This window comes from Fusarium redolens (genome assembly GCF_020744475.1).
Source record: "Fusarium redolens strain MPI-CAGE-AT-0023 chromosome Unknown BKA55scaffold_18, whole genome shotgun sequence".
NCBI classification, from domain to species: Eukaryota; Fungi; Ascomycota; class Sordariomycetes; order Hypocreales; family Nectriaceae; genus Fusarium; species Fusarium redolens.
In genome coordinates this window covers 547,439-572,381 of record NW_025763681.1, presented here as the reverse complement: position 1 = coordinate 572,381, position 24,943 = coordinate 547,439, and the positions used below count along the sequence as shown (strand labels likewise).

Below are 24,943 nucleotides of genomic sequence, written 5' to 3'. Positions count from 1 at the left end.
GCTACATATTGCCGCAGCCTATGATAAATATCCAAGTCGAATAGATGAAACATTTGGGCAATTGAGCTGCTGGAACAAAGCTGCCGGGTAACAACTGATGTGCTGCAAGCTGCTCAAAATAAATTCTGTGACAGTAGTTTGGATGCAGGTGAAGGAAACCCGTTAAAGTTTGCATGATAAGGTCATAGGTACAGGTTGTATACTATAGTAGCCATTTGTCACTACTCACATGATCCTTTGTCTATCCCTAACCTACGTAGTCTGGATGCTACCTTCGTGTTGCCCCTGAGAGATTTTGGGAATTTGTGCCGCTGCTCCGACAAGCCAAGTTTTCAATGCCTCCTTTGAACTGCTCCATGCATCATAACTGAAATTGTAATGAGAGAACTTGGTGGCTATTGGAGGTTAAATACAGCTTGCTCTAAAGGATGCGGTATCTTACTGTCAAATCGATCATCATGATCATCCAGATCCCGTCCTGCCCACCTGGTGAAATCTTGGATCCGATGAGCTCTATCGTCCCTGATCTGTTCATAGAGCTTTAATCGACCTTCAATTTCGTCTTTCGAGACGTTTCGCGGGAACAGGGCGCATATGGTTGCTGCATCTTCAATTGCTACACCGCCTGTGATCTGGTTAGCATCATCGATATGTCTCAATGGTACAAGCCAAAAACTAACCTCCTTGGCCCTGATCTGTGCCGTATGTTAGTCCCCCATTTAGTTGCGCACTCGGATGACTTACATGGAAGGAATGGGTGCACTGCATCCCCTAGTAGAGCTACTTTGTTCTTTACCCAGGCCGGAATTCGATCCATGTCCAGTAGAGTCCATAGCTTCAACGAGCTTTCATCCACTAAATCCAGAAGAGTCTGGACGGTCGGGCAGAAATTGGCATATATGTCGAGAAGGTTTTGCTTGCTACCGCGGTGGTTAAAACCTGACGTTGTGGTGTTAGGTCGCTCTGTAAAAAAGAAGAAAAAGACTTGCCTTCTCCGTCAGATTTTGAAAGGTCAGATGGGTGCATCGCGACCAAGTTCATTACGGTATTGTTGACGCAAGGATACATGACAAGGCGTCTATCTATACCAAACCACATGATCATAAAACCATCATCTTGTACCAATTTTCGTAGCTCGGGGTCTTCCACCATCTTTTGCTTTGGAATCAAAAAACGGAATGCCGCCTTTCCTGAGCCAAAGGGCTTGATTGCATCCCCAACTACTGCGTTTCTTGTTACTGACTGCATAGTATAATTAGTTTAAAAGCACTACAAGGTGAAAGGACTATGCAATTGCTCACGCTGACTCCGTCGGCTCCCAAGATTAAATCCCCCGAAAAGGATGATCCGTCTTCAAGAGTGACGGTTGTGGTGCTGACATCGACAGACGCGACCGGGCTGGAAGTTGCTAATACCACCGGGTCACCTTGTCGTTTTTGAGAAGTCGCTGCTCCCTTAAGAGCTTCATGGAGATGCACGCGGTAGCAAAGAACCCAAGTCTGGGAACAGTGGAAGTCAGCCGCGCAGTCTGATAACCCATTCGGGCAAGGATCCTTACGTATGGCCACTTGGTATTCTCGTCTCTCAGGTCTTTGGACATGCGGAGATTTCCTTCATGATCAAACTCTATGATCTTGAACATCAATTAGGTTGGTATCATTTCAGAGCGGGTTTCAACGTACGCCGTTGTTTTTGTTGGCCCCAAACGTCTCTGGGAAAATGTCATACTTCTGCAGGAGGCCGTGACAGTTTGGGGCCAGATGCATAGCAGCGCCGGTTTCCTGGGCCAATGCAGAGCGTTCAAAGACCTACAATCAACAAGTTAGACCCTTAGCCATCAGACTTTCGGGCGTTGATAGGCATACAGTCACCTTGTGTCCCTCTTCTCTCAATCCAATGGCTGCAGTAAGACCGCCAATTCCTAAAGTGATCAGAATATAGCAAATCGGGGAGGGTATCTTGGATCTGCAAACATACCTGCTCCAACAGCAAGAACTCTTAGAGGGTCGTTTTTGGTACCACATTGTGGCTGAAGGCTGCGTGAAGCTGCTGTCAATGTCATGATTGGCTAGACCGAGTAGAGCGAGGTTTTTGTTTTTCTCGAATTAATTGTGGGAAGCCGAATAGCTAGTAGTAATTTGAGCACTAATTGACGGTACATGGTACACGGGAAGAGACATTTATTAATTCCGCATGAGTCGACAGTGTTTGTTACCATCCCAATGACCATTGCCCGATCCGGCAAGTAGTGAGATCTGTGGCCCGGCAATGTGGAGGGGAAACTGGATGTGGGGGAACCTAGCTGAGCTTTACTTAGCTTTAAACATCGGCCCCAATTAACCCCCGGATTCCCCGGGTTCTCATTGTGGTAGGTATAAAGCTCTAACCCCTCCTCCACATGCAAGTACTCGTATTCACCATCCTAGCCCGCCCTCCACCTCCTCCACATCTTTACCATAACGCTGCTCCATCACTTTCCAGTTTCTCCTCCACCTACTATCCCCCTACTGTCCCTACCGAATCAGTCATCATGAGTCAGGCAAATGGATCATTCCAGTGCGACAACTGTCCGAGACGCTATAAACGGATTGACTACCTCATTCGTCACAAACGGTCTCGTACGCTTGCCCTTGTGAGGCTTGTGCGCAAGTAACTAATGAAAGACCTTGTAGATACTCAATCAAAGCCATACAAGTGCTGGACATGCTTCAAGTCATTTGCAAGAGTGTACGCGAGTGTGGCTTATTTGTGGATAAGAATTGGTCTGTTGCTAATTTGTGCAATAAAGAGATATACTGAAAAGACATATGGCCAGCCATGCGTCAACTAAAGTATGTATCGAAATTAGTCCGAACCCTGTCACACAGAAGTGGACTCGTCTAACTGGGCAACTATGGAGCTACAGATCCTTTGTACTGGTCCCCCTAGCAGCAAGACCCAGAAATGCACATATTCAGAGGACGGGGACATCGGACAAGGGGAAGTACGTTCAATGGTCACAAATCAACCTCCAGAGCTCATCGTCGATTCATCTCACCAAGATCTTCTCATACGACCTCACCAGAGCTCACTTGAGCATGGTGCAGCGAATGCTACTTTCACCAACCCAATGCAACTACATTTAGTACTGGGGCCTGACGTGATGAACCCAACTGGAAATCTTGACCACAATTTCAAGTCGCCCAGTACGTTTCTTGATGGAAGTCATGCACATTATAAGCAGTAACCTAACCTCGATAGAAACCCAAGAACAAATCACAACTGATCAAAACGTCTCCTGTGTGGGCTTCTCGGCCTCTGGAGGTTCTGTGGAAAATATGGATATGACAATGTCGTATCAAGAGAACTTTTGTGCTGAGATTGGCTTTACAGATGCTGACTTAGAGATGCTGGATGCTTTCATCAGCACTTTGCCCTCGGACTTGTACAGTCTAGACACCTCAGAAGTTGAGCGAGATCAGGAGCCGAAACATTCTCTCGTACCATTACCTGCCGGTGAGACTGATACTGATGTCGAGCCAAGGCATGGGAATTTGCTACATATTCATCATCCACGAAACGTCAAGCCCGAGACGCGGGGGAAGCGCCGGCGTGCATCAACCGATCTGAAATCTGCTTCTAGAAATAGAATTCTCACAGCCCTTGTTCAATGGGGACCTAAAGAGATTACCAGAATCATTGAGGTCCTCCCTCCGGTTGATCCCTTGGATGGGCTCCTTCATTCCTATTTGAACGCACCTGTGGCCCATGCCAGGACGTTCATTCATGTGGCAACCTTCAACCCGAACGAAACACGACCAGACCTATTGCTCGCCATGTTAGCTTCTTCTTGCGCCCTTTCTACAGACGTAACTTTGAACAAACTTGGACGAGTCTTCCAGGAATGTGTTCTGGCATCCCTTCCCAAGCATGTGAGCGTCGAGTATTTGCTCTTGATATCATCGATCTGTACTGACAACCCCAACAGTTCGAAGCAGGAAACTCAACCACTCAAGACCTCGAGCTTGCTCAAGCCTTTCTTATTACCCTCGAAGTTGGGACTTGGAGTGGACATATGAGAACGACTGAGGCTGCCGAAAGTTTCTTCCAGCCCCTCTTGACAATGATAAGACGAACCGGCATGTTGAATTCTTCCGGCTACACCCAAACGTCTAAACGAGTCAAGAGTGACGAGTCACTCCAGGAGAAGTGGCTCGGATGGATTCATCTTGAGTCTTGGAAGCGACTCGTTTGCAGAATTTACAAACATGACACGAACAGCTCAATAGCTCTTCAAGTCAATCAGCTGATCTCGTATGCGGAGTTCTGTTTGCCCTTACCTGCATCTAGCGATATGTGGTCCGCCGCGACTGCCGAAGAATGGAACTCCCTTTTCCTTGCCCGCCAGCAAAACGGCTCTTCACAACAAGTAACATTGACCGATTATATAGAAGACGTCGATGGTACAAACGTCTCCGATGCTACGACGGACCTAAGCATTGTACGAGAGGTATTTCTATCCTTTGCGTGGGGTTTATCATGGGAGTATATTCAGCTGGTCAGGTTTCAGACCCAACGACCCAGCAAATGGAACCTCTCTATCATGAACTCACGATATAACGAGCTTAACGAAATTTTGAATCGATGCTACAAACGCGCTGATCCAGATGCGTTTGTCCAACTAGCTTCGGAGTTAAAGATAAATTGTATTTGTATGCATCTCCATTTATCTTTCCATGACATTCAGGCTTTCTTCAAGGCTTCTGAATCTTTACATGCCCGGAAAATCTACTTTCAACTTGTCCAATGGGCGAAAAGCGAGCATGCCAGAAAGTCCGTGTGTTATGCGGCACGGCTATTGCATATAGCCCGTCTTTCACCTAAAGGTACAATCCGAGGACCCTGCACAATCATGGTTTATCAAGCTGCCCTTACATTGATCGCATATGGCGTGGTCTGCATACCCCTCGAGGACGATCACAATCAGAAGATTGTGCAGATCTACAAATGTGAAGATATCAGCGTGCAGCAGTTCATACAATCTGGCTGCGGAGTACCAGCAATCGAGGGTAATATTCGACTTGGCGATAAGTCCTTCAACTCGACGGCGGTGTGTTTAACCGACCTAAATCGGGTGATAGAGGAAGTCTCAGAAATATTCAAAACCAACTACAGGCAAACCAAATATCCTCCTATTATTCATGAGGTCATGGGTTTGTTAGCTAAGGTTAAGATTAGTTTAGTGAATTTAAGGTGATATATTATAGCTTATACAAGATATTTTATAGATTTTCAGAAAACATAAAACCAGATCTGTGATTAGGTACTGGTACACCAACTTGCTTTTTCTGTCTCTCTTTTCCCCGTGATCAAACTTCAATGCAACCAACCCCAGATACCTCCGTTAAACCCGCACTATACTTCTCCGGAAGACTCGGAAATTTGAAGGTCAGAAATGTATTTTCCTTATTTTCCCCGCAAACTTTGAAAAACGACACCTAAAAGCATCACGGAGAATCAAACTCTAATCAATACGCCCTCATACCCCATATCCATGCCAAGCAACCATATGCAGCATTGAATCCATCGTTCAGTTTGTATATCATAAATCAATATCGATCCGTAGCTGCTTTCTATCCCATTAAGTAACCGTCTATATAATTCACAATAGTATCCCTTTGCTACACGCCCCTTAACCTATCAATCACAAAATCAGACAACATATCGAGACCATCTTCCTAGTGAATGCTCATCATCTGTATGTCAAGTCTTTCGTCCTGTTCCTTCGTTGCCTTGGCAATTGCAGCCCGTCCTAGCCGAACCAGCTCCAAGACAAAGTCGTTGACATCCTTCATATATGACGCCTCATGAGGAGTCAGACGCTGAACTGGAAGGCTATTGACGAGATCCGCGGCTGATTTTAGAAGTTCGAGATCTTGTTCTGCCCGTTCATCTAGCGGATGCATGAGGAGGTTGAAGAACAAAGTGATCATGGCGGCCGTGGGGTAAAAGACAATTATCCTAAGCAGAGTTAGCTGACTTACTAGTAAATAGAGGATGGTATTATAAGTTGCTTACCAGAATGCTTCACCAGCAAGTCCACACATGGCTGCTTTTAAATAAATAAGGGTAGAACGACTGGCTTCCAACGCAAGAGCCATGCTCGAATCGACGCCTGCTGCCCATTCCCCTCGATCGGGAGAATTCTCAGACTCAGGCTCCATACATCTTCCACTAGCACGATGGATTGTAGTCATCAGGTGATGATATTCGAGATGTAGAGTGATGTGCCGCATGCTACGTGGTAGATGCATCCCTGTAACAGCCACCTGGGACCCATCGGATATTGAAAGGGCAGGACGGAAATCAGGGGGAATGGATACCCTCCAATCCTCAAGTTCTTCATCAAGCTCTCGAATATTTTGGAGTAGTTGAGCGTGAGTCTTTTTGGCTGCTTGAGCCGAGTATAGTAGCCGATTAGTTCGTTCTTTAATATGACTTATGCGAGGGTCTCCTGGAAGGTGAGGCGTAAGACCCTGGTTGCCAGAGGCTATGGGGGAGAGACTCTCGGATAGATTGGGAAGATAGTTATAGCAGTCTAGATAGCCATCCGGAAGTGTAAGGTCGCAGTAGTCATCAGACATCAAAGGAGGTTGACCCGTTCGTAGAGAAATATCTTTGTCGAAGATATAACAAAGCCAGAAAAGCATTCGTAGTTGACGACGTTCTCTTTCAGAACGATTGATTGGAGACTTGCGAGATTTGACAGACATGTTTGTATGGCCACCGAGTGTATAGATCATGCGGCATGCGATGGCATGGAACATGGCAGCTGATCGTAATCGTCCGGAGAAAATTTCATGCATGTTCTAAGGTACTGTTTAGTATTGGTCAACAAATCAGCTATCGATCTCGACTCACTAGCATGAAAGTGACTTGAAGGTTGGTGATGCTTGCAACCTCAAGAACGTCTGTAAGTAGATATCGTGCCTTTGTGGCACACAAGTCGGTATCTATATATGGCAACTGGGCCAAAGATCCTTGAAATAGGGACATGATGGATGCAAAAGCAAGAACGCATACCTTGGCACTCAGTTGCTCAAGGGAGGTAGTTTCACCAGTATGTGGCTGGTATGCTAACTCGATTGTGTCTTTGAAAAGAATTCGATCGACGATCGGGAAGACCAAGGTGAAGGATGAGTTGACAAACATATCAAAAAGAGTCTCAACTATATCCCTGTCAGGAAGTGCATACAAGCCTTCTGGGTTATTGTAACAGTGAGCTGCAGAGGATGGAGCAGGGTTAGAAAAGTGTTGAGAGCCTGGCTCGAATAAGACCTCTTCATCAGTCTTTGAAGTGATCCATTGCTTTCCTTCTTCTGAGAGTAAGGGCATTCCATTGTGCTGGCTAAGCTGACCAAAGTGGCAGCCACCATAATGAATTTGACCGTATGAGACGGTAGTAGTGAAGCCACCGGCGGGGGATGGGATTTGAGATATGAAAGGTGATTCGTGGGATAATACTGGCGAGTCAAAGCTGGTATCGGAGCTCCTAAGAAAGGATGAAGAAGGCCTGTTGGATCCTGTGAGAGGATCCTTGACAGGTTCCCTGAGGGAAATATGCGTGTTCCTACGGCGGCCTGTGGCTACTGAACTTGGAGTTAACGACTTGGATGTACTGCTTTCAGCCTCGTTCTGACGAGAGATAGTCTTAGAGAGAGTATCTTCTATACGTCTCAGGCGTTCTGCAAGACTATGCTCCGATGTCTGCTTAGCTCTGCAGCCAGGTTAATGCAAGGCGATCCTTGGCTTGAGACGCCGCAGGGACTACTGACCTAGGCTTGGGTGGGCGTTTACGCCCCCTCACTCGGTTAAATGTACAATCTAGGCCGTGATGCTCACACCAGTTGCAGGGTGTCTTTGGACTTGTTGAATCGCATTGGATCTAGAGGAGATATGTTAGCCAACTAGATGATATAGTGATACACCTTTACAACGGCAGGTTGGCGGTATGAAGATCAGGACTGCCAAGAGATGAAGGTGATCGATAAGGGGGGCATGTGAGGGTCCCAAGATGGTGGAAGAGATGGGGCAAAGTGAGGGTCAGACCTATACGTACCTTTCTCTTGTGACAGGCATCACAGGCCCGTTTTTGGACCATGGCTGCTGAATCAGAGATGACATGCAAGCATGACGAGATGGTGAAAGAAAGGGAAAAGAGATTGCCTTAGTTCGGCCGGCGTTGGGATTGCTTTGCGATTAGGCTGAAGACTTCCACCAGCACAAACACAAACAACGGTCGGAGGATACAAATGTGGCAGACGGAGGAAATGACAATCAAACAGCTATTCAGTGTATTGGTATTCCTTTCTGGCTCAAAAGCCAAGATAAGGGACCAGATGCAGCTAAGGTGTCAAGATCTTGGCACTTTCTTCAGAGAATCTATGACAAAAGACTTGTGAAACCGGAAGTGTGAGGGTGTCCGACAGAGGATGGCTCGGAGGCTATTGTTGACCGATTCCAAAATTCCGATTACTCAGCGGCTGAACCTTATTTTTGGAAATGAGCAAACGGCAGCGTTAGACGTGATTGGAGAAGGTCAAACCTTGTACAGGGATACCACGTGAGGATCAAGGCCTAGGCGTCGAATAGCAAGGGTTTTGTCTAGCAATTGCTTTATCTAAGCGGAAGGTTGATGATTTCCTCAACTTCCGGCCCATATTTCTCGCCGGCAGATGCTTCCCCCTTGAATTAATACTTCTTTCAACCCAATGTCGCAGCACATCCTTAAATTGAGCCGTTGATCCGACATGCAGAGTCAAGGTCGGAAAGACGGCAATAAAATCATCGATTTGGAAACGGGATTTATCATCTATTCAGCCGGTCTGCGTCATATTCAACGGCGTTTTTCGCTGTTTTCACAAGCCCGTCTTGTATCGCATGTACGGATGGATAGCCAAGATCAAATGAGCACTTGATTTTCTATCTAAAGGAGCAACGAGAGTCGGTCTCTTATATTCATGTTCAGTCTGCCGATGCTCTAGGCAGCAGGATGCTGCCTTCGATTTAGGGTTCATGGCAACCGTGAAGTTATTCACGGTGGTCGTGAGCCTTGCCCTGACTGCACTCAACGGCGGTCGTGGATGTATCGGAGGAGTGTGCAAGAAAGATCCCATTGACTTCGCAGCTACTCAGTTTAATCTCGATGTTGGCAACAAGCTCTATGACTCTATCACCATATAAGGAGTTAGTCTTGCGGTATGTGCGATACCAGACGCATTACGAGAGCTTGATTTACTAACAACGCTTCACAGATTTACTACAACAACCTCATTGACTGCTCCATCAACGGCTCGCCCGACCTGGACCGCACCAACCTGCCGCTTGATTGTTCTCTCCCCCGTTGCTTCTTTAACCTCCCGGCATGCAATGCCTCGTTTGGTAGCTTCCATAAGACAGAGATCTACCTGCTTTCAGCTGTCCCCAGCCAGGCCCTTCACAACTTCCAACATGAGTCTTCGATAGTCTATAAAACTAGCTTAGACTTAAGCCTCAGTCTCTCACCATTCTTCATAAAATGCCACGGAATTGGGATCATTGCAATTGCAAGAAAGGCTAAGAGGCTGTTTCCCCAGCCCAAGCCAAGAGATTCATACATTCGAGGTCCGGCGAGAGGTAAAAATGCCGCAGTGACAGACCGCAGCACTGTGTGAGCGGCGAGGGCAGATGCTGCAGCTTCTGGGCCAAAGCAGTCGACTAGATAGATCATCGAGGGCATCTAATGATTTGTGTGAGTTGATAGAACGGCCTATGGTAGGCAGGAAAGCCATACGTGGGTGGACTTACCACGACGAAGATAAAGCCCATACCAACAAAAGCCGAGCCAATAATAGGCACAATCCAATGTGCCTTTTCATCGGTACTCCAGCCATACCAGAACATTCCTACAGGTATCGTCCAAGACAAGTAAGCCATCAACGGGATTCGATCCTCGGGCTTGGGCTCTCCACCTCTCTGTTCTGCACGTTTACGCATAATCTTGTCACTGAACTTGCCTTGGGCGATAAGGCCTCCAAGTGTGCCGACTCCCATACCAAGGTAGCAAAGGCCGGTAATGCCCATGTCGAAACCATATTGACCACTGAAGACATTTGAGCAGGGTGGCGATCAACGCAATCCACTCAACCTCAGCCTTCAATTGAGTGAGTTGACTGCTTAATAAGCATTTCCTCTGTTGAGTTGATCAACCCAGGTCCTATATTGAGTTGGTTGGTGTTGCGTTAATGGTTGACCAGCGCCCCATGCCGTGTAGTCCTACTTTCACCGCCAGGTTGAAATTGAAACCTAACGGCCAACGCAAGCCTACTCCCACCCTGTCTCCTCCTCCCGCATCTGCATTGGCAAATCCCTAAGCCATTCGCTTACCGACTTCTCCTCCACGGAGTCCTCGCCCATTGTATCATCCACTTTGTCCAACAGCATAGGATCAACTTCCTCCACAATGCCTGCCTGCAGCCATGACCGCAGCACCTGGCAAATAGCAATGGTACTTGCCTCCAGCTGATTCCGAAGAGGCGTCACCATGCGCCCTGTCGCCGAGAATAGTCTCTCGCACTCAGCGCTCATCGGCTGGACCGTCATAAAGTCCACCGCCATTCGCGACAGCCTAGGGTACTTGAACCGCTGCGCATGCCAATACTCGAGCGGATCCCGAACTACGTTATCCGTAGGTAACACATCCTTCTGCCACCTGGCATACTCGTCTTCTGCGTTATCAGAGTCCATTTCTTCGCAAGGACGTATCCGAGCTTCGTCCTTATATCGCTCAAAAGGAGAATAGTACTGTGTCCGCTGACGCTTCGCGGCTGGTTCGCCATTATCCTCCGTAGAAATTTCCAACGTCTTGTATCCTCTGTCCCAAACAGACTGTACCACATCTTTCGCCTTGGAAATCCACGCCGGACGTCCAGACCACACCGTCTCGAAATAACCCCAGCGATAAGCGGGGTGGAGTGCCAGCGAGGTGTAATATATCGGAGTCTCATCCAGTTTGTTGTAGTATTCGTCAAGCTTCTTCCAGCCGAGGTTAATGTTAACCTTGAAGTGCTCGGGTTCAGGATATTGATTGACCATGGCCTTGGCTTTCTCCAATTCGGCCAGCAGGAATTCATATCCCACGATCACGTCCCATACGTTGCCATAGGACTCAAAATATCCCTGCTTGCGTTTCCGTTGAATCCCGTCACCTTCAAGCGCCTTGACTGCGTCCTCGAAGCTCTGAAGGATATCCCCGAACGCCTCTAGAACGGCCCAGTCCTTGTCGCCGAGTTTATTCTCGTCACGACATATGGCAGGCATGATTGCGCTTGCCTTGAGCTGCTTTGACCGCTTCGACGTGTTGTCCTTTTCCCATTCCTGCTTGTGCTTCAAGACTAGTGTCTCGAGGTAAGGTCGAAGCTTCAAGGCGCGGCGGATCATGTACAGCTGCGATAGCCAGCGGGTTTCGTTGTCGACAACCACGTTGAGGGGCTTCCGAATTCTCACCCGAGGATCCTCGGATGCATCGAACTCCAGCCGTTGGATACTTTGGAGAAGTGTGGTGAGTAGATCAGATCGGTGGATCGCAACCACAAGATTATGGAGCTTGCCGACCGGACCTCTCTTTCGCCAAAGCTCATGCTCAGCCGTGGCTAAGAGGTCTCCATGCCCCAACCGGGACTCAAATGCGTCGGCATCCTTTCCAAAGAGAATGGCTTTAACCACAAGATTGATTACGTGCCCAAAGCAACGGCCCCGCCGTTCCTTGCCATGGAACTTGAATCTCTCCCCAATGATATCCATTGCAGTGTCGTTGTTTTGTGCGTTGTCAAGCGTGAAGTACCCAATTTTCTCCTCTGAGATCTCGTATGACTCGAGTATTTCGATGATCTCGTGTCCAATATTAGCCCCGAAGTGTCGAACTGTCAGCTCAGGCACTCCCAGAATGAGCTTGCGGGCCTTGCCATCCTCATTTCGAAAGAAGCAGGCAACACCATATAAAGCGTGCTTATTCCGCGATCTCCAGCCGTCGAACGAGATGTGTATCAACCCAGGTGCATTTCTCAATACCTCGATTACCTTCCCTTTGTGTTTTTCAAACTCGGCAACGGCACGCTTGCGAACCGTATCATGACCGACATGGGCATCCGTGCTCACGACGAAAGGGTTGAGGTACTCGAAAATGGCCCGCAACCTCTTATTTTCGGGTTCTCGGAAGGACAGGTTGCTCTCGACGATCCATTCGGCCACTAGACGCTGGAAGACATTCCTGTCAAAGCTCTTAATAAGGCGGTTTGCAATTGCTTGCTCTCGGGGCGCGTTAAGATCGAGGTTGAAGGCTTTTGTTATCGTCTGGTATCCTGTCGACGGTTTCTTTCGAGACGCTGGCGCAGACCGTTTTCCGGAGGGGTCTTGAATTTTGCGGTGGTCCCAGAGATGCCGTTTAGCGTTCTGGGTGCCAATGGCAACTACATTGCCGGGCTTCGGCCTGTTCCTTTCAATGCACAATCTGCAGACCCATCGCCGCTCCGAGTCCTTCTCGATGTCGAAGCCGTATTCCCACACCCATGATTTTGTATTTCTGCTTCGTTGAGACCACGTGTAGCCACGGAAGTGTCGGAACAATCGATCCTCGTCTCGTCGAGTGGCGCGAGCTTCGGCTGGTGTGGACGACTCGGGTGTTGATGGAGCCGGTGTTAAGGGGTCCGGTGTGAAAAGGGAAGCTGCTACGAAATTCATAGTCTCAAAATCTGAACTTTGTGACATATTAAAGCCGAAGAAATGAGACGCCAGAGAAGCAAGTCGTGAACGGGAGGTCAGACTGGTGCTGATGCAAGAGTTGGTGGACGAGCGAATCACTTATGGCGTGATTCGCATCTGACGCGTTGACGTGTCGAGCTAATGCCACGTTAAGGAGTGCTCTGCGGTACCTAGATTGAAAGAATAATTAAATGTGGTGAGAAGTATCTCCTAACAAACACTAACATCCAACCCACCTTGTGTTGAGCTACCCGGCACCGGATTCTGGGAACATCGCTACAATACCTAATCAACCTTGCCAACGCAACCAACTCAATATCGTGATAATATTGAGTTGGTTGATTAGTAAGAATAGGCTCCGTTGAGTTGGGTTGAGTTGATTGACATCAACCTGGTTGACAACCTCTTGATTGACGTTGCGTTGATCGCCACCCTGAGCTCTGCCGTCGACTCACTCGCCAGGAGATATTCTTGTGCTTCGTCGTTCTCGCGTGAAACCCTCTTGAAGAGCTCACACCTCTGAGGGGAAGATCTGATGAACTTGACAACATTGTGGAGCTTTCCCACCGGCCCTTTGTTTCTCCAGTGTCGTAAGCAGAGATGCTCATCAATCCATCAACGTCCATGGGGCCTTTCCGTGGATTGATTGAACTGCTTATTCAGCATTTCAACGGTTGATTGACTCAACGAAGGCCAGCCGTTGATTGTATTGATATTGATTGAAGTTCGTTGAACCCCCCTGCAGTATTATTACTCATTACCAACCACAGTATCACCGCCCTGCTCTCCTCCTTGTTCAAGTAGCTCGTGCAATAAGCCGCCATCTAACCAACTCGTCTATGAGCCCCGCTCGTAACCATGACCGTAGAGTTTGAATTAGCCCTATTGTGCTAGCATCTAAGCGGTTGCGAAGCGGAGTAACCATTAAGCCAACTGCCGAAAAGAGCCTCTCGCATTCGGCGCTCATTGCTCGCACGGTCATGACGTCCAAGGCCATACGGGATAACCGGGGGTACTCGGATTGCTTAGAGATCCAGTATTGGACCGAATCTGTAATATCCCCGTCTGCTGTACTTACATCTGACTGCCAGCAGTTGTATTCATCTACCAACGAAATCATTGGCAGAGGTATGGGTGACTGGCATCGTCGATGATCCTCGCGATATTTCTCGAAGGAAGAGAGCTTCGTCTTGCGCTTTTTGACAACATGGCCGTCATTAAGCGTAGCTCTGACCTCCAGGTTGCAATACTCCGTATTCCAAAGCGTCTGAACAAGATCCTTCGCCTCTTGAATCCAATCCGGATGGTCCTGACTCCAGGTATCGTCGAAATATGCCCAACGGACAGATGGGTGTAAAGTAGCAGCAGCATAATAGACAGGCGAATCCTTAAGAGTACGGTAATATTTGTCGAGCTTCATCCAGCCTAGGTTAACATTGAAACTGAACTGCTCTGGCTCAGGATACTGATGAATCAGGGCCTTTGCCTCTTCAAGTTTACCAAGCAGAAACTCGAAAGCTTCAAGCACATCAGCCCTAGATCCGAAGGTCTCGTCGACGCCAGTCGACCGCCTACAGGCCTGACCATCTCCCTGGGGGACTTGGACAACAACGTAAAAGTCGTGAAGCATACTCTGAAAGGCTCTGAGAACTGCCCAGTCGTTGTCGCCAAGGAGGCTCTTCTTCTCAAGGCAGGGTGGCAACTTGGCATCTCTCTCGCCTTTCCTCGCTTCTGGCAAAAGCCTCTTCGCCTTGATAATGAATTCGTCGTAGAATGGCTGCAACTTAAGTAACCGCCGGACCATGTAATATTGGGACAACCACCTTGTATCGTTGTCGAGATAGACATCCAGTGGACCCTGGCTCTGCATTTCTGGGTCTTCGGACGCTGCAAAATACTCCTGTTGCAACTACCTGAGCAGCTGGGTCAACATATCCGACCGATGAACCCAAACAACAAAGTTGTGAACTTTTCCGACTGGGCCCTTCTTCATCCACTCATCGTGCGCTACGCTGGCAACAATCTCTCCCTTAACGAGAGATTCTTCAAAGGTTTCGGCATCTTTTCCAAAGAGTAGAGCCTTGAGCCCTTGACAAGAGGTTGAGTATATGTCCCGTGCAACGGACCCGGCGCTGGACAGGATTAAAGCCGAGTTTTCGGCCAATAATCTCCATCGCTGTATGGTTGTTACCAGCGTTGTCAAGAGTGAAATAACCGAGCTTGTCCTTAATGCCAAACGAGCGAATGACGTCGAGTACCTCTGCCGCGATATTTTCTCCGGTATGGCGATTGATCAGTTCAGGAAGGCCAAGGACGATTTTCTGTGGCTCATTCTTGACGTTCCTGAACAATGCCGTGACTCCGTATAGCGTATGCCGGTTCTGCTCCTAGCACCGTCAAAGGCAACGTGAATCTGCCCAGGAGCTTCCTTCAGTATTCCCTCCACCCTCGTCTTGTGTTTCTCGAAGTGTTGAATTGCCAGCCACCGAACAATATGCCTCGAGATGTGGGCATCTATGACCTTTACAGCAGGGTTCAGATATTCTAAGATGTGCCGTAGGCGAGGGTTTTCGGCTTGTTGGAAAGACTGTTGACTGTCGACAATCCAGTTGACAACGAGCTTTTGGAAATGCTCTCGGTCAAAGCTTTTAATTAGGTTGTTAGCCAGGGACTGTTCCTTTGGGTCGTCCCGGCTGAGATTGAAGATATCTGTAATAGAAGAGAACATTCTCTTCCCTCCCTTCATCACAGAGGGTGCCGGATGTTTTCCTGACGGGCCCCAATGACCGTGGGACTTCCATAAGTGATGTTCTGCATTCTGTGTGCCTCTAGAATCGTAGGATTGCGGGTTGTTGATTCTTTGACAGATACAGGGCATACAAATCCATCGTCTCGTCGTCTCGGACTGGATCTCAATGCCGTATCCCCATACCCAAGACGAGGTATCTTTTGATCGTTCAGTTAGCATGAATCCTTGCCACCGTTTGAAGATGCGGGCTTCTTCCTCGGGGGTTGGATTCCAGTCAAATGGCATGGCAGGTTTGTTGTCGGTCGATAAGATAGAGTCAACAGGTATTTGGCTTGGGTGGTTCGCCATAATTAAAGCAATGACCGATAATTGTTACGAAAGAAAGCGTAGCAAGTAGGGGCTTTCTGACGCGACGCGATTCAAGTGATTCAGCCATTATTTTACTTGGTGTTAGTGCATGTTAACAATCACTTATGTTTTACTCGGGAGAAGATATCTGGATCTAACATTGCCAAACCTGGCAAGGGTCCCGTGTCTAGTGACAACGATCATCAACCAATATCCATCGACGAGAGGATTGTGTGGATTGATGGGTTATGTCAGCTAACCGGCCGTGGATTGATGTCAGTATATTGATCAACGCGTTGATCTGGTGGATTGATGAGCATCTCTGCCGCCCCCACTTGTTGGTAAGGGTATCTAGGGTAGCTGGTTACGTCGATAGTCTCGCAGGATAGGCAGTTAAAATTGTTGTAACAAGGAGAGGAGGGTCAAGCTGTTTCCAAATGGTCTACCTCCTGATAAACTGGGTATTTGTCTATTTGGAGTCTGCGCATCTAGTCATGCGTATGAGGAAAGCAAAATAAATCTGCTACGACCACGTCTAGGGCTTGGGAAATGGTAACAGCGGTAACCATATCGTGAGACACTACTGGCTTGATCCATGAAGACAAGAGAGAGGTGCCATTTACAAACTAAATTAACAGCAATATATCTGTGGTTCCCTCAACAAGCAGGCCAGCCTATCTGTTATCCCACAGTGAGCCATCAGTTCAAGAGCTTCCCTGAACCCCAGCAACCCTCTGAATCAGAAACTCGGGAGCCGCACCAGCAGCAGCACTCTGGTACATCAGATGTGGACCCGCAATGACCAACGAACCAGTGCACACCAGATCTCCAGCGTTGCAGAAGACCTTCGTCCTCTCAGCAGGATAGCTTGGGATCCTGCCGTTGTTCTGCTGGTTCTTGGTGTACCCGAACAGGACAGTGCCAGCAATCTTTTCACGGATGGCCGAGTCGACGTCTGTGATGCTTGCAGCAGCGAGAGCAGCACCTTGGCTGTATCCTCCAGCAATGAGAGTCGCATCGGGACACTTAGTATTGGCGGTGTTGAAAAGGCCAACCATCTCCCAGATGGCTGCAGTAGAAGTTCCTCGAGGAAGGGCATTGTCGCCGAGGGTAGCTCTGTAAGCACCACCGACACCCTGGATCCAGACACCAGACTTGCCGTACTTTGCTTCAAGCTTTGAAGCAATGCTTGGACCAAGAGTTCCCTAAAGTAAAATGTCAGTGGTGTCCTTTGCGTTCGAGTTGTGGCAGGAGGTACATACCAAGTTGCCGGTCTCAGTCGAGCCACGAGCGTAGATGAAGATGACGGGAGGGCAAGAAGCGCTGTTACCGTTGCTCAGATCATTGCGGGTGGAGCTGCCGCCGAACTGGCGAGCCTCAATGGCAGCGGCAGTATCTTGATCGGTGGGCAGGGCAGAGGCCGAGGCGGCGAGAAGAGCAGTGATGATGGTGAACTTCATGGTGATTGGCGGTACTGGAATCCAAGAAATGAGGAACTGGATGAGAATGAAACTGAGGGCTGATTCTTTCCATCATGTCGGCATTTGATCAGGTATTTATATTAAAAAACCAAGCATATATCATACGTCTTGTAAGTCTGAAGAATTAAACCTCGGCTCACTTAACCTGAGGTAAAAGCACCTCCACCGAAAGAAGGACATATCAATCAATGCATCACTGTCCAAGGCCCAATCAGCTTCACCGTCAATCTTTTTTTCCGCGAACAAGAGCCATCAAAGCTCCTCCTCTTCCTTTCCCCGAGTCATTCAGCCACATCTCACCAGTCTAAAGTTCTAGCCCCAGTTCGCTAAGTGACATCGAACTAGGAAATTTCGCCGCTGCCAAGCAACCACACCAAGTGATCAGCGAAACAGTAGGATGAAACGTTCCCCGCAATCAAAAGCCCCTATGACCACGTTTTTCCTAAAGTGGGTGCCGGTTTGATGGCTTAGTCCGAATCAGTTATGCTTTTTTAGACCTGAAACTGGGTATTGCAATCTCCATCTCTCACCGGGGATGGGGTCACACAAAAAAAACGCCGGACTAGCTCACCAAGATTCTACTAACCGGCCCAGATTAGATTGTCAATTGAATAACTATTGTATAAATAAATAAAAACAAAAGTTATACCAAGGAAAATCTCAGACTCTATTCTAGTAGACAGTGACTTTTTTATACTTTTTTTTGTCTACTTGTATTCCTATTTTTGCGCATCTGCTCTGGCATAAAGATCCAGAAATCTTTATTCCGGAGTTTCTTAGGACTCGAGGGGGCCTGACTGACCAACATGAAGTTGTAATGTAGGACCCGCACGGACAGTTACTGTATCTGATGCTTGACAAAACCGCAAGCTTTGACAATCTTTGACTAGCACCGCTTGATGGCAAGCCTCAAAAAGCACCGAGATTAAACTGCTGAAGCGGGTTATTTTCAGGTCTACAGGGGCCATACGGGGCGAGGTACGTATTCGAGCTTTGTGCCACCCAAATGGAGAACGACCAATCATTTACTAGGTCACTGGCTGCCATACCTCCGCTCCGCACCCCGCCCCACATGTCCCTGTCATGACCAAGGTACGAGCAGGGAACCTCAATGTGCCCTCAACGTAATACCTGAGAAGGGCAGTTAAGGCCATCACAATACAAGGCTTGATGCAGAGATGCTCCTACTCGATGGAGTTCGGCAAATCCAGGTGGCGTATTGGAAAGTTTATCGTGATAAGAGGATTTATCTCCTGGGAAACGGGTTAGCTGAATTCTCCCCACCCTCTTGAATAAATTAAGGTACTCTATATTGAATAAGAAACAGGGATGGTTTTGGCGGATTATGGGGGTGGTGGGCATCGAATGGCATCGGATCCGATGTGATCCAATTTGGATAGAGACTCAATGCTACCGTAGGTTCAGGACGGGGCGGATCGTCCGATTCATGTCACTTGAGTCACGTCTGCCTGCAAGCAGGTTCGGTTACGGAGAGCAACTATTGGTATCCGACATACTCCGTACCCTAATCATGATGTTCTAAATAAGGGGCTCCCAAGTTGTGCTGCAAACAGCTTAGCCTATCAGATCAGGACGAAGTTGCTGAGTGCCAGCTCCTTTGACGTAATTATCCCTGAACGAGGACAAAGACGATCAATTTCGTCATCCCAAGACGCGGTTCATCTGGCAACGATGAATTGACTCGAGACCCACATTTGGGCGCTCAAACAAGGCGCAGAAGCTCACCGGATCCGATATCTGCCAACAGAGGACCGGAGCCGAGGAAAGGTCGCACAAGTACATGGTGACAACTCGGATTTGTAGTTTACCATCTACAGTAGGGTGCAAGATGTTAGATTTTACCAACTACACCACACGCCACAAAAATGGGAATCCCCACTTAGAGCAATGCATGAGTGGTTTATATCTGACACAAGACCGTTCGAATCCAAACTGAAGTATCAGGCTGTTCTGGCCTTAGACGATGATCTAGCCCTATTGAGTTTACATTCAGTCTAAATAAGCAGCTGACTAGTTTTCTAAAGCTTAGATTCCGCGATTATGTTCCCAGACGACCGGGCTAGTCAGGCGGCGGGAACTTGCGCTTGGCTTCAAACTTCTTGCGTCCCACCGTATCCTGCAATTAGACCATCCTAGCTAAGATGGTTGTCGCAGGGTAGGCATGATCTTCACGGCCTCAGGGAACAACGGTATTAGTAATCTAGCTATATGCTTTAAGTAACTCTGCGGGATGGAATACCCCGCACAAGCGACAACAAAAGAACAATCAATCAACACATTTGCTGCTGCTCAACACATTTACTTTAACCCTTAAAGCACGCTCAGTGCGTCAATGGTCTAGCTTGTTCCTAGTTCACACCTACGTGGCTTCTATAATGTTCACACAACACACGTCTGCCACGTGGCTCGTATTAGCCGGTAGGCGGCCGAGTAGAGACAATTCTAGCGTCTAATTCTCGTATCAGACGCAAAGAAGGTCCAACGAAAATTCGGCGGCAAGAACCATGGATGTCTGCTCTCATTTTGATGGGTGCTAGCCCCTTTCCCCGCAATCCACTAATGCACAAGAACATCCACTTACACGTGGCTCCGAGCCGAAAAACTCCTTGCTAACATAATCTGGTCAGCCGATACTTCCCGGAGCATCCCCGTGGAATGACGTGGGGAAAGATCCATACAGGAAAAGAACTGACGGCGTAAGAGTCACCGTCGTCTCTAAATTGAGGGACTATACGCTAGGTAGCTAATTTGTCTCTGGTATTATATGGTATAATGCATAAAAGCCTAGTTAGCTGTGTGTTCCGTGCATTTATGCATGACTATTACCCCTGAACACGATTGAACAATACCACCAAAGTCTACCAAAATGGTACCACGGGATCTATCTAGCCTCAAGAGAAGCGATCTCTTTCGACAGAAAGGGTTCATTACAGGAACTTGGGTTGCTCCTCTTGGTGGTTTTACATTCGACGTCCGTAACCCGGCCACGCTGGACATCGTCGCGACACTCCCAAACACGAATGGAGCAGGTACTGAGAAAGCCAATGAATCCGCTCAATAGACTTTCAAGTCGTACAAGTAAACCCCGGCATGACAGCGGGCACGTTGGCTCCGGCGCTGGAGTGACCTCTGCCTGGAGAACATCGACGACCTGGCACTTACCATGCAGTACCCACCTGCCGGTCATACCCACCTACCGGTCAGCGAAAAAAAAAATCCCCCATACATAATGCACTTTTTTAACCTCATGGGAAAACCGTAATAAAAATAGTAAAAATAAGTTTATCTCTAGAATTCAGATCAAAATTGAATCTATTTTAATATTTTCTAGGCCTTTTAACCTCTCGGCCTGTGCGGGTGCGTACGACACCTAATTCTTCCTTCCCTGAATTTGACCTCTCATCTTCTTCCATCCCTCCCACCTCGATCACATCCTCAATAACATCCACCTCTTCAATTGCTTCGTTTGGCTCTGAAATGGTGTCACTAGTCGCTAGAGCCTCTGCTAGCGTCATAAATTTCTTAATGGGGTTCGGTATCGCCTTTCTCTTCTTGCCTCTACTCAACCGGCCGACTTCCTCCTCTAAACTGGCCACTCTTGAGCTTAGGGACGCGATCTTTGACTCTTGTGCTTCAAATCCTTTTGATATCACAGAATACCTCCTTCTGGTAGAGGGGCTCTTGTTCTTCCCCAGGTCTCTGATGTGACGGCTGGTCTTTGGCGTATTATCAGAGTCGACTTGCCCGTCTCTGTGGCCGTCTGATCCAGGCGTCGTTTCCTTCTTGTCTGGTTGGATTTCGGCATGTATGAGCGCTTTCCGTCGTGAAATCGGCCAGTTCCCAGTTACTCTCCAGCCTGAAAGGATGTTTTTCTTCGTCATACCCACTTCCCTGGCTTTGGCATAGGCCTTAATGAAGTTGACCTTATCCACGGGCGCAGAATCCGTCAGGCTTGCCAGTTTTTGGAGCTCTTTTCGATATGCAGCCTTGGATGCGTTGAAAACACCATTATCCAGTGGCTGTAGGCCATGAGAGCAATGTGCAGGCAGGTAACAGCAATACACGTTATTCAAAAAACACGTGGCCATCCACTCATCCTGGATTTTCAGTCAGCGGTATTTCTGATCGAGAACAGGTAGACACCCACAGATACATGGCTCCCATGGCCATCTAATATGATGAGCCTTGCATCAGACTCATCTGCTGGCTGGGTTTGGGGCAGATAAACCTCTTTGAGCCACTCGAGCGCGATATGGTTGTCTGTCCAGCCGTTATCGGACGTGATATAATACCAGTCGGCGATCTTGTTAAACTCATCAATGAACCACTGCTTCTGAAGTTCTTTGCCCTTGAAGATAATTCCCGGCTTTAGAAGACGGCCATCTGCAGTGACGGCTTCGATAAAACTAGTCCAAGTGCGGGACTGCGAGCCTTTGAGGAAGGCCTTCCTCCTGGAATCGCTACTGCCAATTACCAAGGAATCCAAACCTAGATTTGCAATTTATCGGTAAGTCTTGTATCAGAAGTGGTCAGTACTCACCAAATCCAGCCATGATACCGCCCTCGTCAACATTAACCGTGTTCTCAGGCTTGATCCAGCCATATTCGCTCTCCCGGATATCAAAGTACCAATTGACGGCCATCGGGGTAAAAGAATTAAACCTTGCAGCTTCCTGGCGTTTTCCTACCTTCGTATTGATCTCTGGATGGCGTTTAATAAACCTGGCTAGCCAGTGTACACCGATAGGCCTTTCCCGGCCCTGCTGTCTCAACAGGGCAGCTACCGTGGCGCGAACTTGACTGTGGGAAGGAGCATAGCCCAATGCCTCTTGTCGAAGTATCCATGTAACTAATCTAGCCTCTTGGGATTTGTATAACAACTGGGCAGGTTGGGTGGCCTCGGACTTTGACGGTAGGCCTCTTAGTCGGTCAGACAGAGTGGTTTGGGGCATTCCATGCTTCTGGGCGGCCTGGTGCTGCGAGAGGTGATTATCTGTAACATCCAGTATAGCTTCAATGACATCATTCTCTGTATAAGGCTGTTGAGGCATTTTCAAGGCGATTAAAGGAAGCTGCTATAGATAAAAGTTTGATGAAATTTTGGGGAGGCTGGGTGATGAAGGAGACATTTGAGAAATTTTACACTAGTGTCATGCGACCAAACTGCTTGTGTAAAATACAAATGAATATGCCAATATGAAACAGCATGAAACTCTCAGTAAGACACAATCTGTTCCATGTAAATAACTTCAATTTTGGCCAAGGACTGTGCAAGTGAAGTTTGACATTTTGTATGGGGAATTCTTTTTTTCGCTGACCGGTAGGTGGGTATGACCGGCAGGTGGGTACTGCATGGTATCCTGACTCTCGAAAACGGCAAGGCCATCGCCAAGGCGCGCGGCGAAGTAACTTATTCCGCCTCCTTGCTGGAAATGGTTTGCCGGCGAAATAGAACGCATGCACGGCGAAGTTGTCCCCGCCGCAAACACCTCGCAGCGCATTCTGACCATTCAAGAACCGCTGGGAGTCGCCGCGTGCCTTGCTCCCTGAAATTTCCCCATAGCCATGATAACCCGCAAAGTCGGTGCTGCACTAGCTGCTGGATGCACAACCGTCTGGAAGCCAGCCGGGGAGACACCACTGAGCGCCATCGCACAGGCAGTGTTGGCATAACAGGTTGTCTTCCCCGTAGGAGTCATCAATGTAGCTACCACACTGGACAAGATTGCCGAGGTCGGAGAGGCGATGTACAAACCCAGACTCGTGCATAAACTCAGCTTTACAGGATCCACCAGTGTCGGAAACCTTCTCGCCCAGCAACGTGCCAGCAGCTTAACGAAGCTGACTCTGGAGCTGGGCGGCAATAGCCCCTTTATCGTCTTCGATGGTGCCAAGCTCGGGACCGCAGTGGAAGCGTGCATGCAGGCTAAGACACGAAACGCCGGCTAGACTTGTGCATCTGCGAACCGTATCCTTGTCCAGGATGGCATCTATGACTTTTTCACCGAGGCTCTGGCCAAGCAGGTTAAGGACATAAAGGTAGGATTGGGCACTGCGGAGGTTATGTCAATTGGGCCCCTGGTGCATTAATGTGCGGTTCAGAAGGTTCGGCATCTCATCAATGGTACGTCGCTACTAGCTATGTGTGTCTTTACAATGGAGTTACGAATGGCTTCACTCTGGTATCGGTATTCTTCAACATCTGTTAACGCCGTGATGCTCACAGATGCCAAATTTCGCGGTGCTTTGGTCCTGCTTGGTGGCGAGCCTTGCCATCCAGGTGGTCTTCCAGGGTATTTCTTTCAACGCACTGTTTTGAGCAATGTATCCACAGACTCATTGATCACCCACGAAGAGGCATTCGCTCCAGTATTCGCCCTCTATCGGTTCCAGACCGAAGAGGAGGCAATTGAAATCGCCAATGACTGTGATGTCAGACTGGGCAGCTATCTAATGACCGAAAGCGTGGCACGTATTTGGAGAGTCGCCGAGAGCCTCGAGGTCGGCATGGTTGCTGTCAACCAAGAGTCAGCGAGTGTCCGCGAGATCCCGTTCGGAGGGGAGTGAAGACAAGTAATCCCCTGCTTACGGCAATACCAGAGCCGGCAACGTATACTTAGGTGTCAAGGATCAGGGTATGGACGTGAAGGTGGACGGCGAGGAATTGACGAGTATCTTACAATCGAGAGTATCCTGATTATGCGGCAGACTAACTGGCACATGCATGAATGGAGTACTGGTCTTGTAGATCCGTATTTTATTGATTATCTATAACTTGGTTCATGAGGCAATTGGCTCTGAATCGTGGATTCAACGGTAGTTCAGCATTGTTGACCACACGGTACCGGTAGGTTGACAATGAATTGGCCCCACCTCTAAAGAGGTGGCGCAGAAACCCGTAACTTCATCGAAACCGTAACTATATGCAGTTAAAGCTATACTAAGGTAAATAATACACCATTAGATAGCTAGACGTCTAAGTCTATCACAGTATCAGTCTCATTCAATTTCCCCCACTAATCGTGGCGCTGCGCGTCTATCTTTTCTAGCCCCCGGTCCACCTCCACCACGTCGGCACAGGGACTTCTGTCCTGGCCACCCACATGAAGAGCTTGTTAACCACAAATTAAAACACAGTATCGCCAGTTCCTTATAAGAATAGATAAGATTACAAATATATACTCATTTAAATAAGCGCGTTTAAGTGATATAAGTTCCATAGAGATTGAACATGAATTGGCCGTATGAGTATAGAACATATGCCTAGGTCACATAGAAAGTGCTCTGTTTTAGTATTACCCAAATCCTCAACAAATTGGCGCTAGGCACACTTGTAAGCCGCTGTGACCACCGTAGAGACATTTAATCCTAGACTTCTTATAATCAGTAAATAGAGAGTTCCCTAGAACTCAGACCATATATACATCTTTATACAAAGTAGGGTTTGCAGGGCGCTGAGCCGCGATTTCCTATATCATCTATTAATACGGCGTAGGCTAAGGAAAAATCCCTATACGGAAGTCGCAGAAGTGGACTGGGGGTAAGAAGTAATTGCCACACAAAACCA

General features: G+C 48.1%; 6 protein-coding genes across 6 annotated transcripts; 2 read left to right on the top strand and 4 right to left on the bottom strand.

The window, feature by feature from the left end:
• Nucleotides 1–239: 239 nt before the first annotated feature.
• BKA55DRAFT_653051 (uncharacterized protein) lies at nucleotides 240–2,267 on the bottom strand. Its single transcript, XM_046197363.1, has 10 exons — nucleotides 1,978–2,267; nucleotides 1,866–1,921; nucleotides 1,683–1,808; nucleotides 1,559–1,633; nucleotides 1,302–1,499; nucleotides 990–1,242; nucleotides 745–939; nucleotides 681–695; nucleotides 443–625; nucleotides 240–395 (listed from the first exon to the last, which is right to left on the bottom strand). The coding sequence occupies exons 1-10, from the start codon at nucleotides 2,060–2,062 to the stop codon at nucleotides 253–255; spliced, it is 1,329 nt and encodes a 442-aa protein (XP_046044225.1). The 5' UTR covers nucleotides 2,063–2,267; the 3' UTR covers nucleotides 240–252.
• Nucleotides 2,268–2,374: 107 nt separating this feature from the next.
• On the top strand, nucleotides 2,375–5,280 carry BKA55DRAFT_624215 (uncharacterized protein). The gene is made up of 6 exons (XM_046196816.1): nucleotides 2,375–2,618; nucleotides 2,673–2,727; nucleotides 2,789–2,831; nucleotides 2,906–3,185; nucleotides 3,241–3,911; nucleotides 3,968–5,280. Exons 1-6 carry the CDS (start codon nucleotides 2,399–2,401, stop codon nucleotides 5,234–5,236), a joined length of 2,538 nt encoding a protein of 845 aa, XP_046044224.1. The 5' UTR covers nucleotides 2,375–2,398; the 3' UTR covers nucleotides 5,237–5,280.
• A 1-nt stretch (nucleotide 5,281) lies between these two features.
• Nucleotides 5,282–8,162, bottom strand: BKA55DRAFT_580424 (fungal-specific transcription factor domain-containing protein). Its single transcript, XM_046193954.1, has 5 exons — nucleotides 8,099–8,162; nucleotides 7,815–7,924; nucleotides 6,901–7,756; nucleotides 6,058–6,848; nucleotides 5,282–6,000 (listed from the first exon to the last, which is right to left on the bottom strand). The coding sequence occupies exons 1-5, from the start codon at nucleotides 8,138–8,140 to the stop codon at nucleotides 5,718–5,720; spliced, it is 2,082 nt and encodes a 693-aa protein (XP_046044223.1). The 5' UTR covers nucleotides 8,141–8,162; the 3' UTR covers nucleotides 5,282–5,717.
• Nucleotides 8,163–9,505: 1,343 nt separating this feature from the next.
• Nucleotides 9,506–10,134, bottom strand: BKA55DRAFT_522923 (major facilitator superfamily domain-containing protein; the record flags this gene model as incomplete). The annotated part of the gene is made up of 2 exons (XM_046188610.1): nucleotides 9,506–9,757; nucleotides 9,826–10,134. Coding segments are annotated over 2 exons (561 nt in total), but the record flags the coding sequence as incomplete, so codon positions are not given.
• Nucleotides 10,135–16,578: 6,444 nt separating this feature from the next.
• Nucleotides 16,579–17,334, bottom strand: BKA55DRAFT_523047 (cutinase-domain-containing protein; the record flags this gene model as incomplete). Its single annotated transcript, XM_046188617.1, has 2 exons — nucleotides 16,579–17,079; nucleotides 17,137–17,334. The coding sequence occupies 2 exons, from the start codon at nucleotides 17,332–17,334 to the stop codon at nucleotides 16,579–16,581; spliced, it is 699 nt and encodes a 232-aa protein (XP_046044221.1).
• Nucleotides 17,335–23,532: 6,198 nt separating this feature from the next.
• BKA55DRAFT_695409 (aldehyde dehydrogenase domain-containing protein) lies at nucleotides 23,533–23,943 on the top strand (the record flags this gene model as incomplete). Its single annotated transcript, XM_046200151.1, has 1 exon — nucleotides 23,533–23,943. One exon carries the CDS (start codon nucleotides 23,533–23,535, stop codon nucleotides 23,941–23,943), a length of 411 nt encoding a protein of 136 aa, XP_046044220.1.
• Between the last annotated feature and the right edge of the window lie 1,000 nt (nucleotides 23,944–24,943).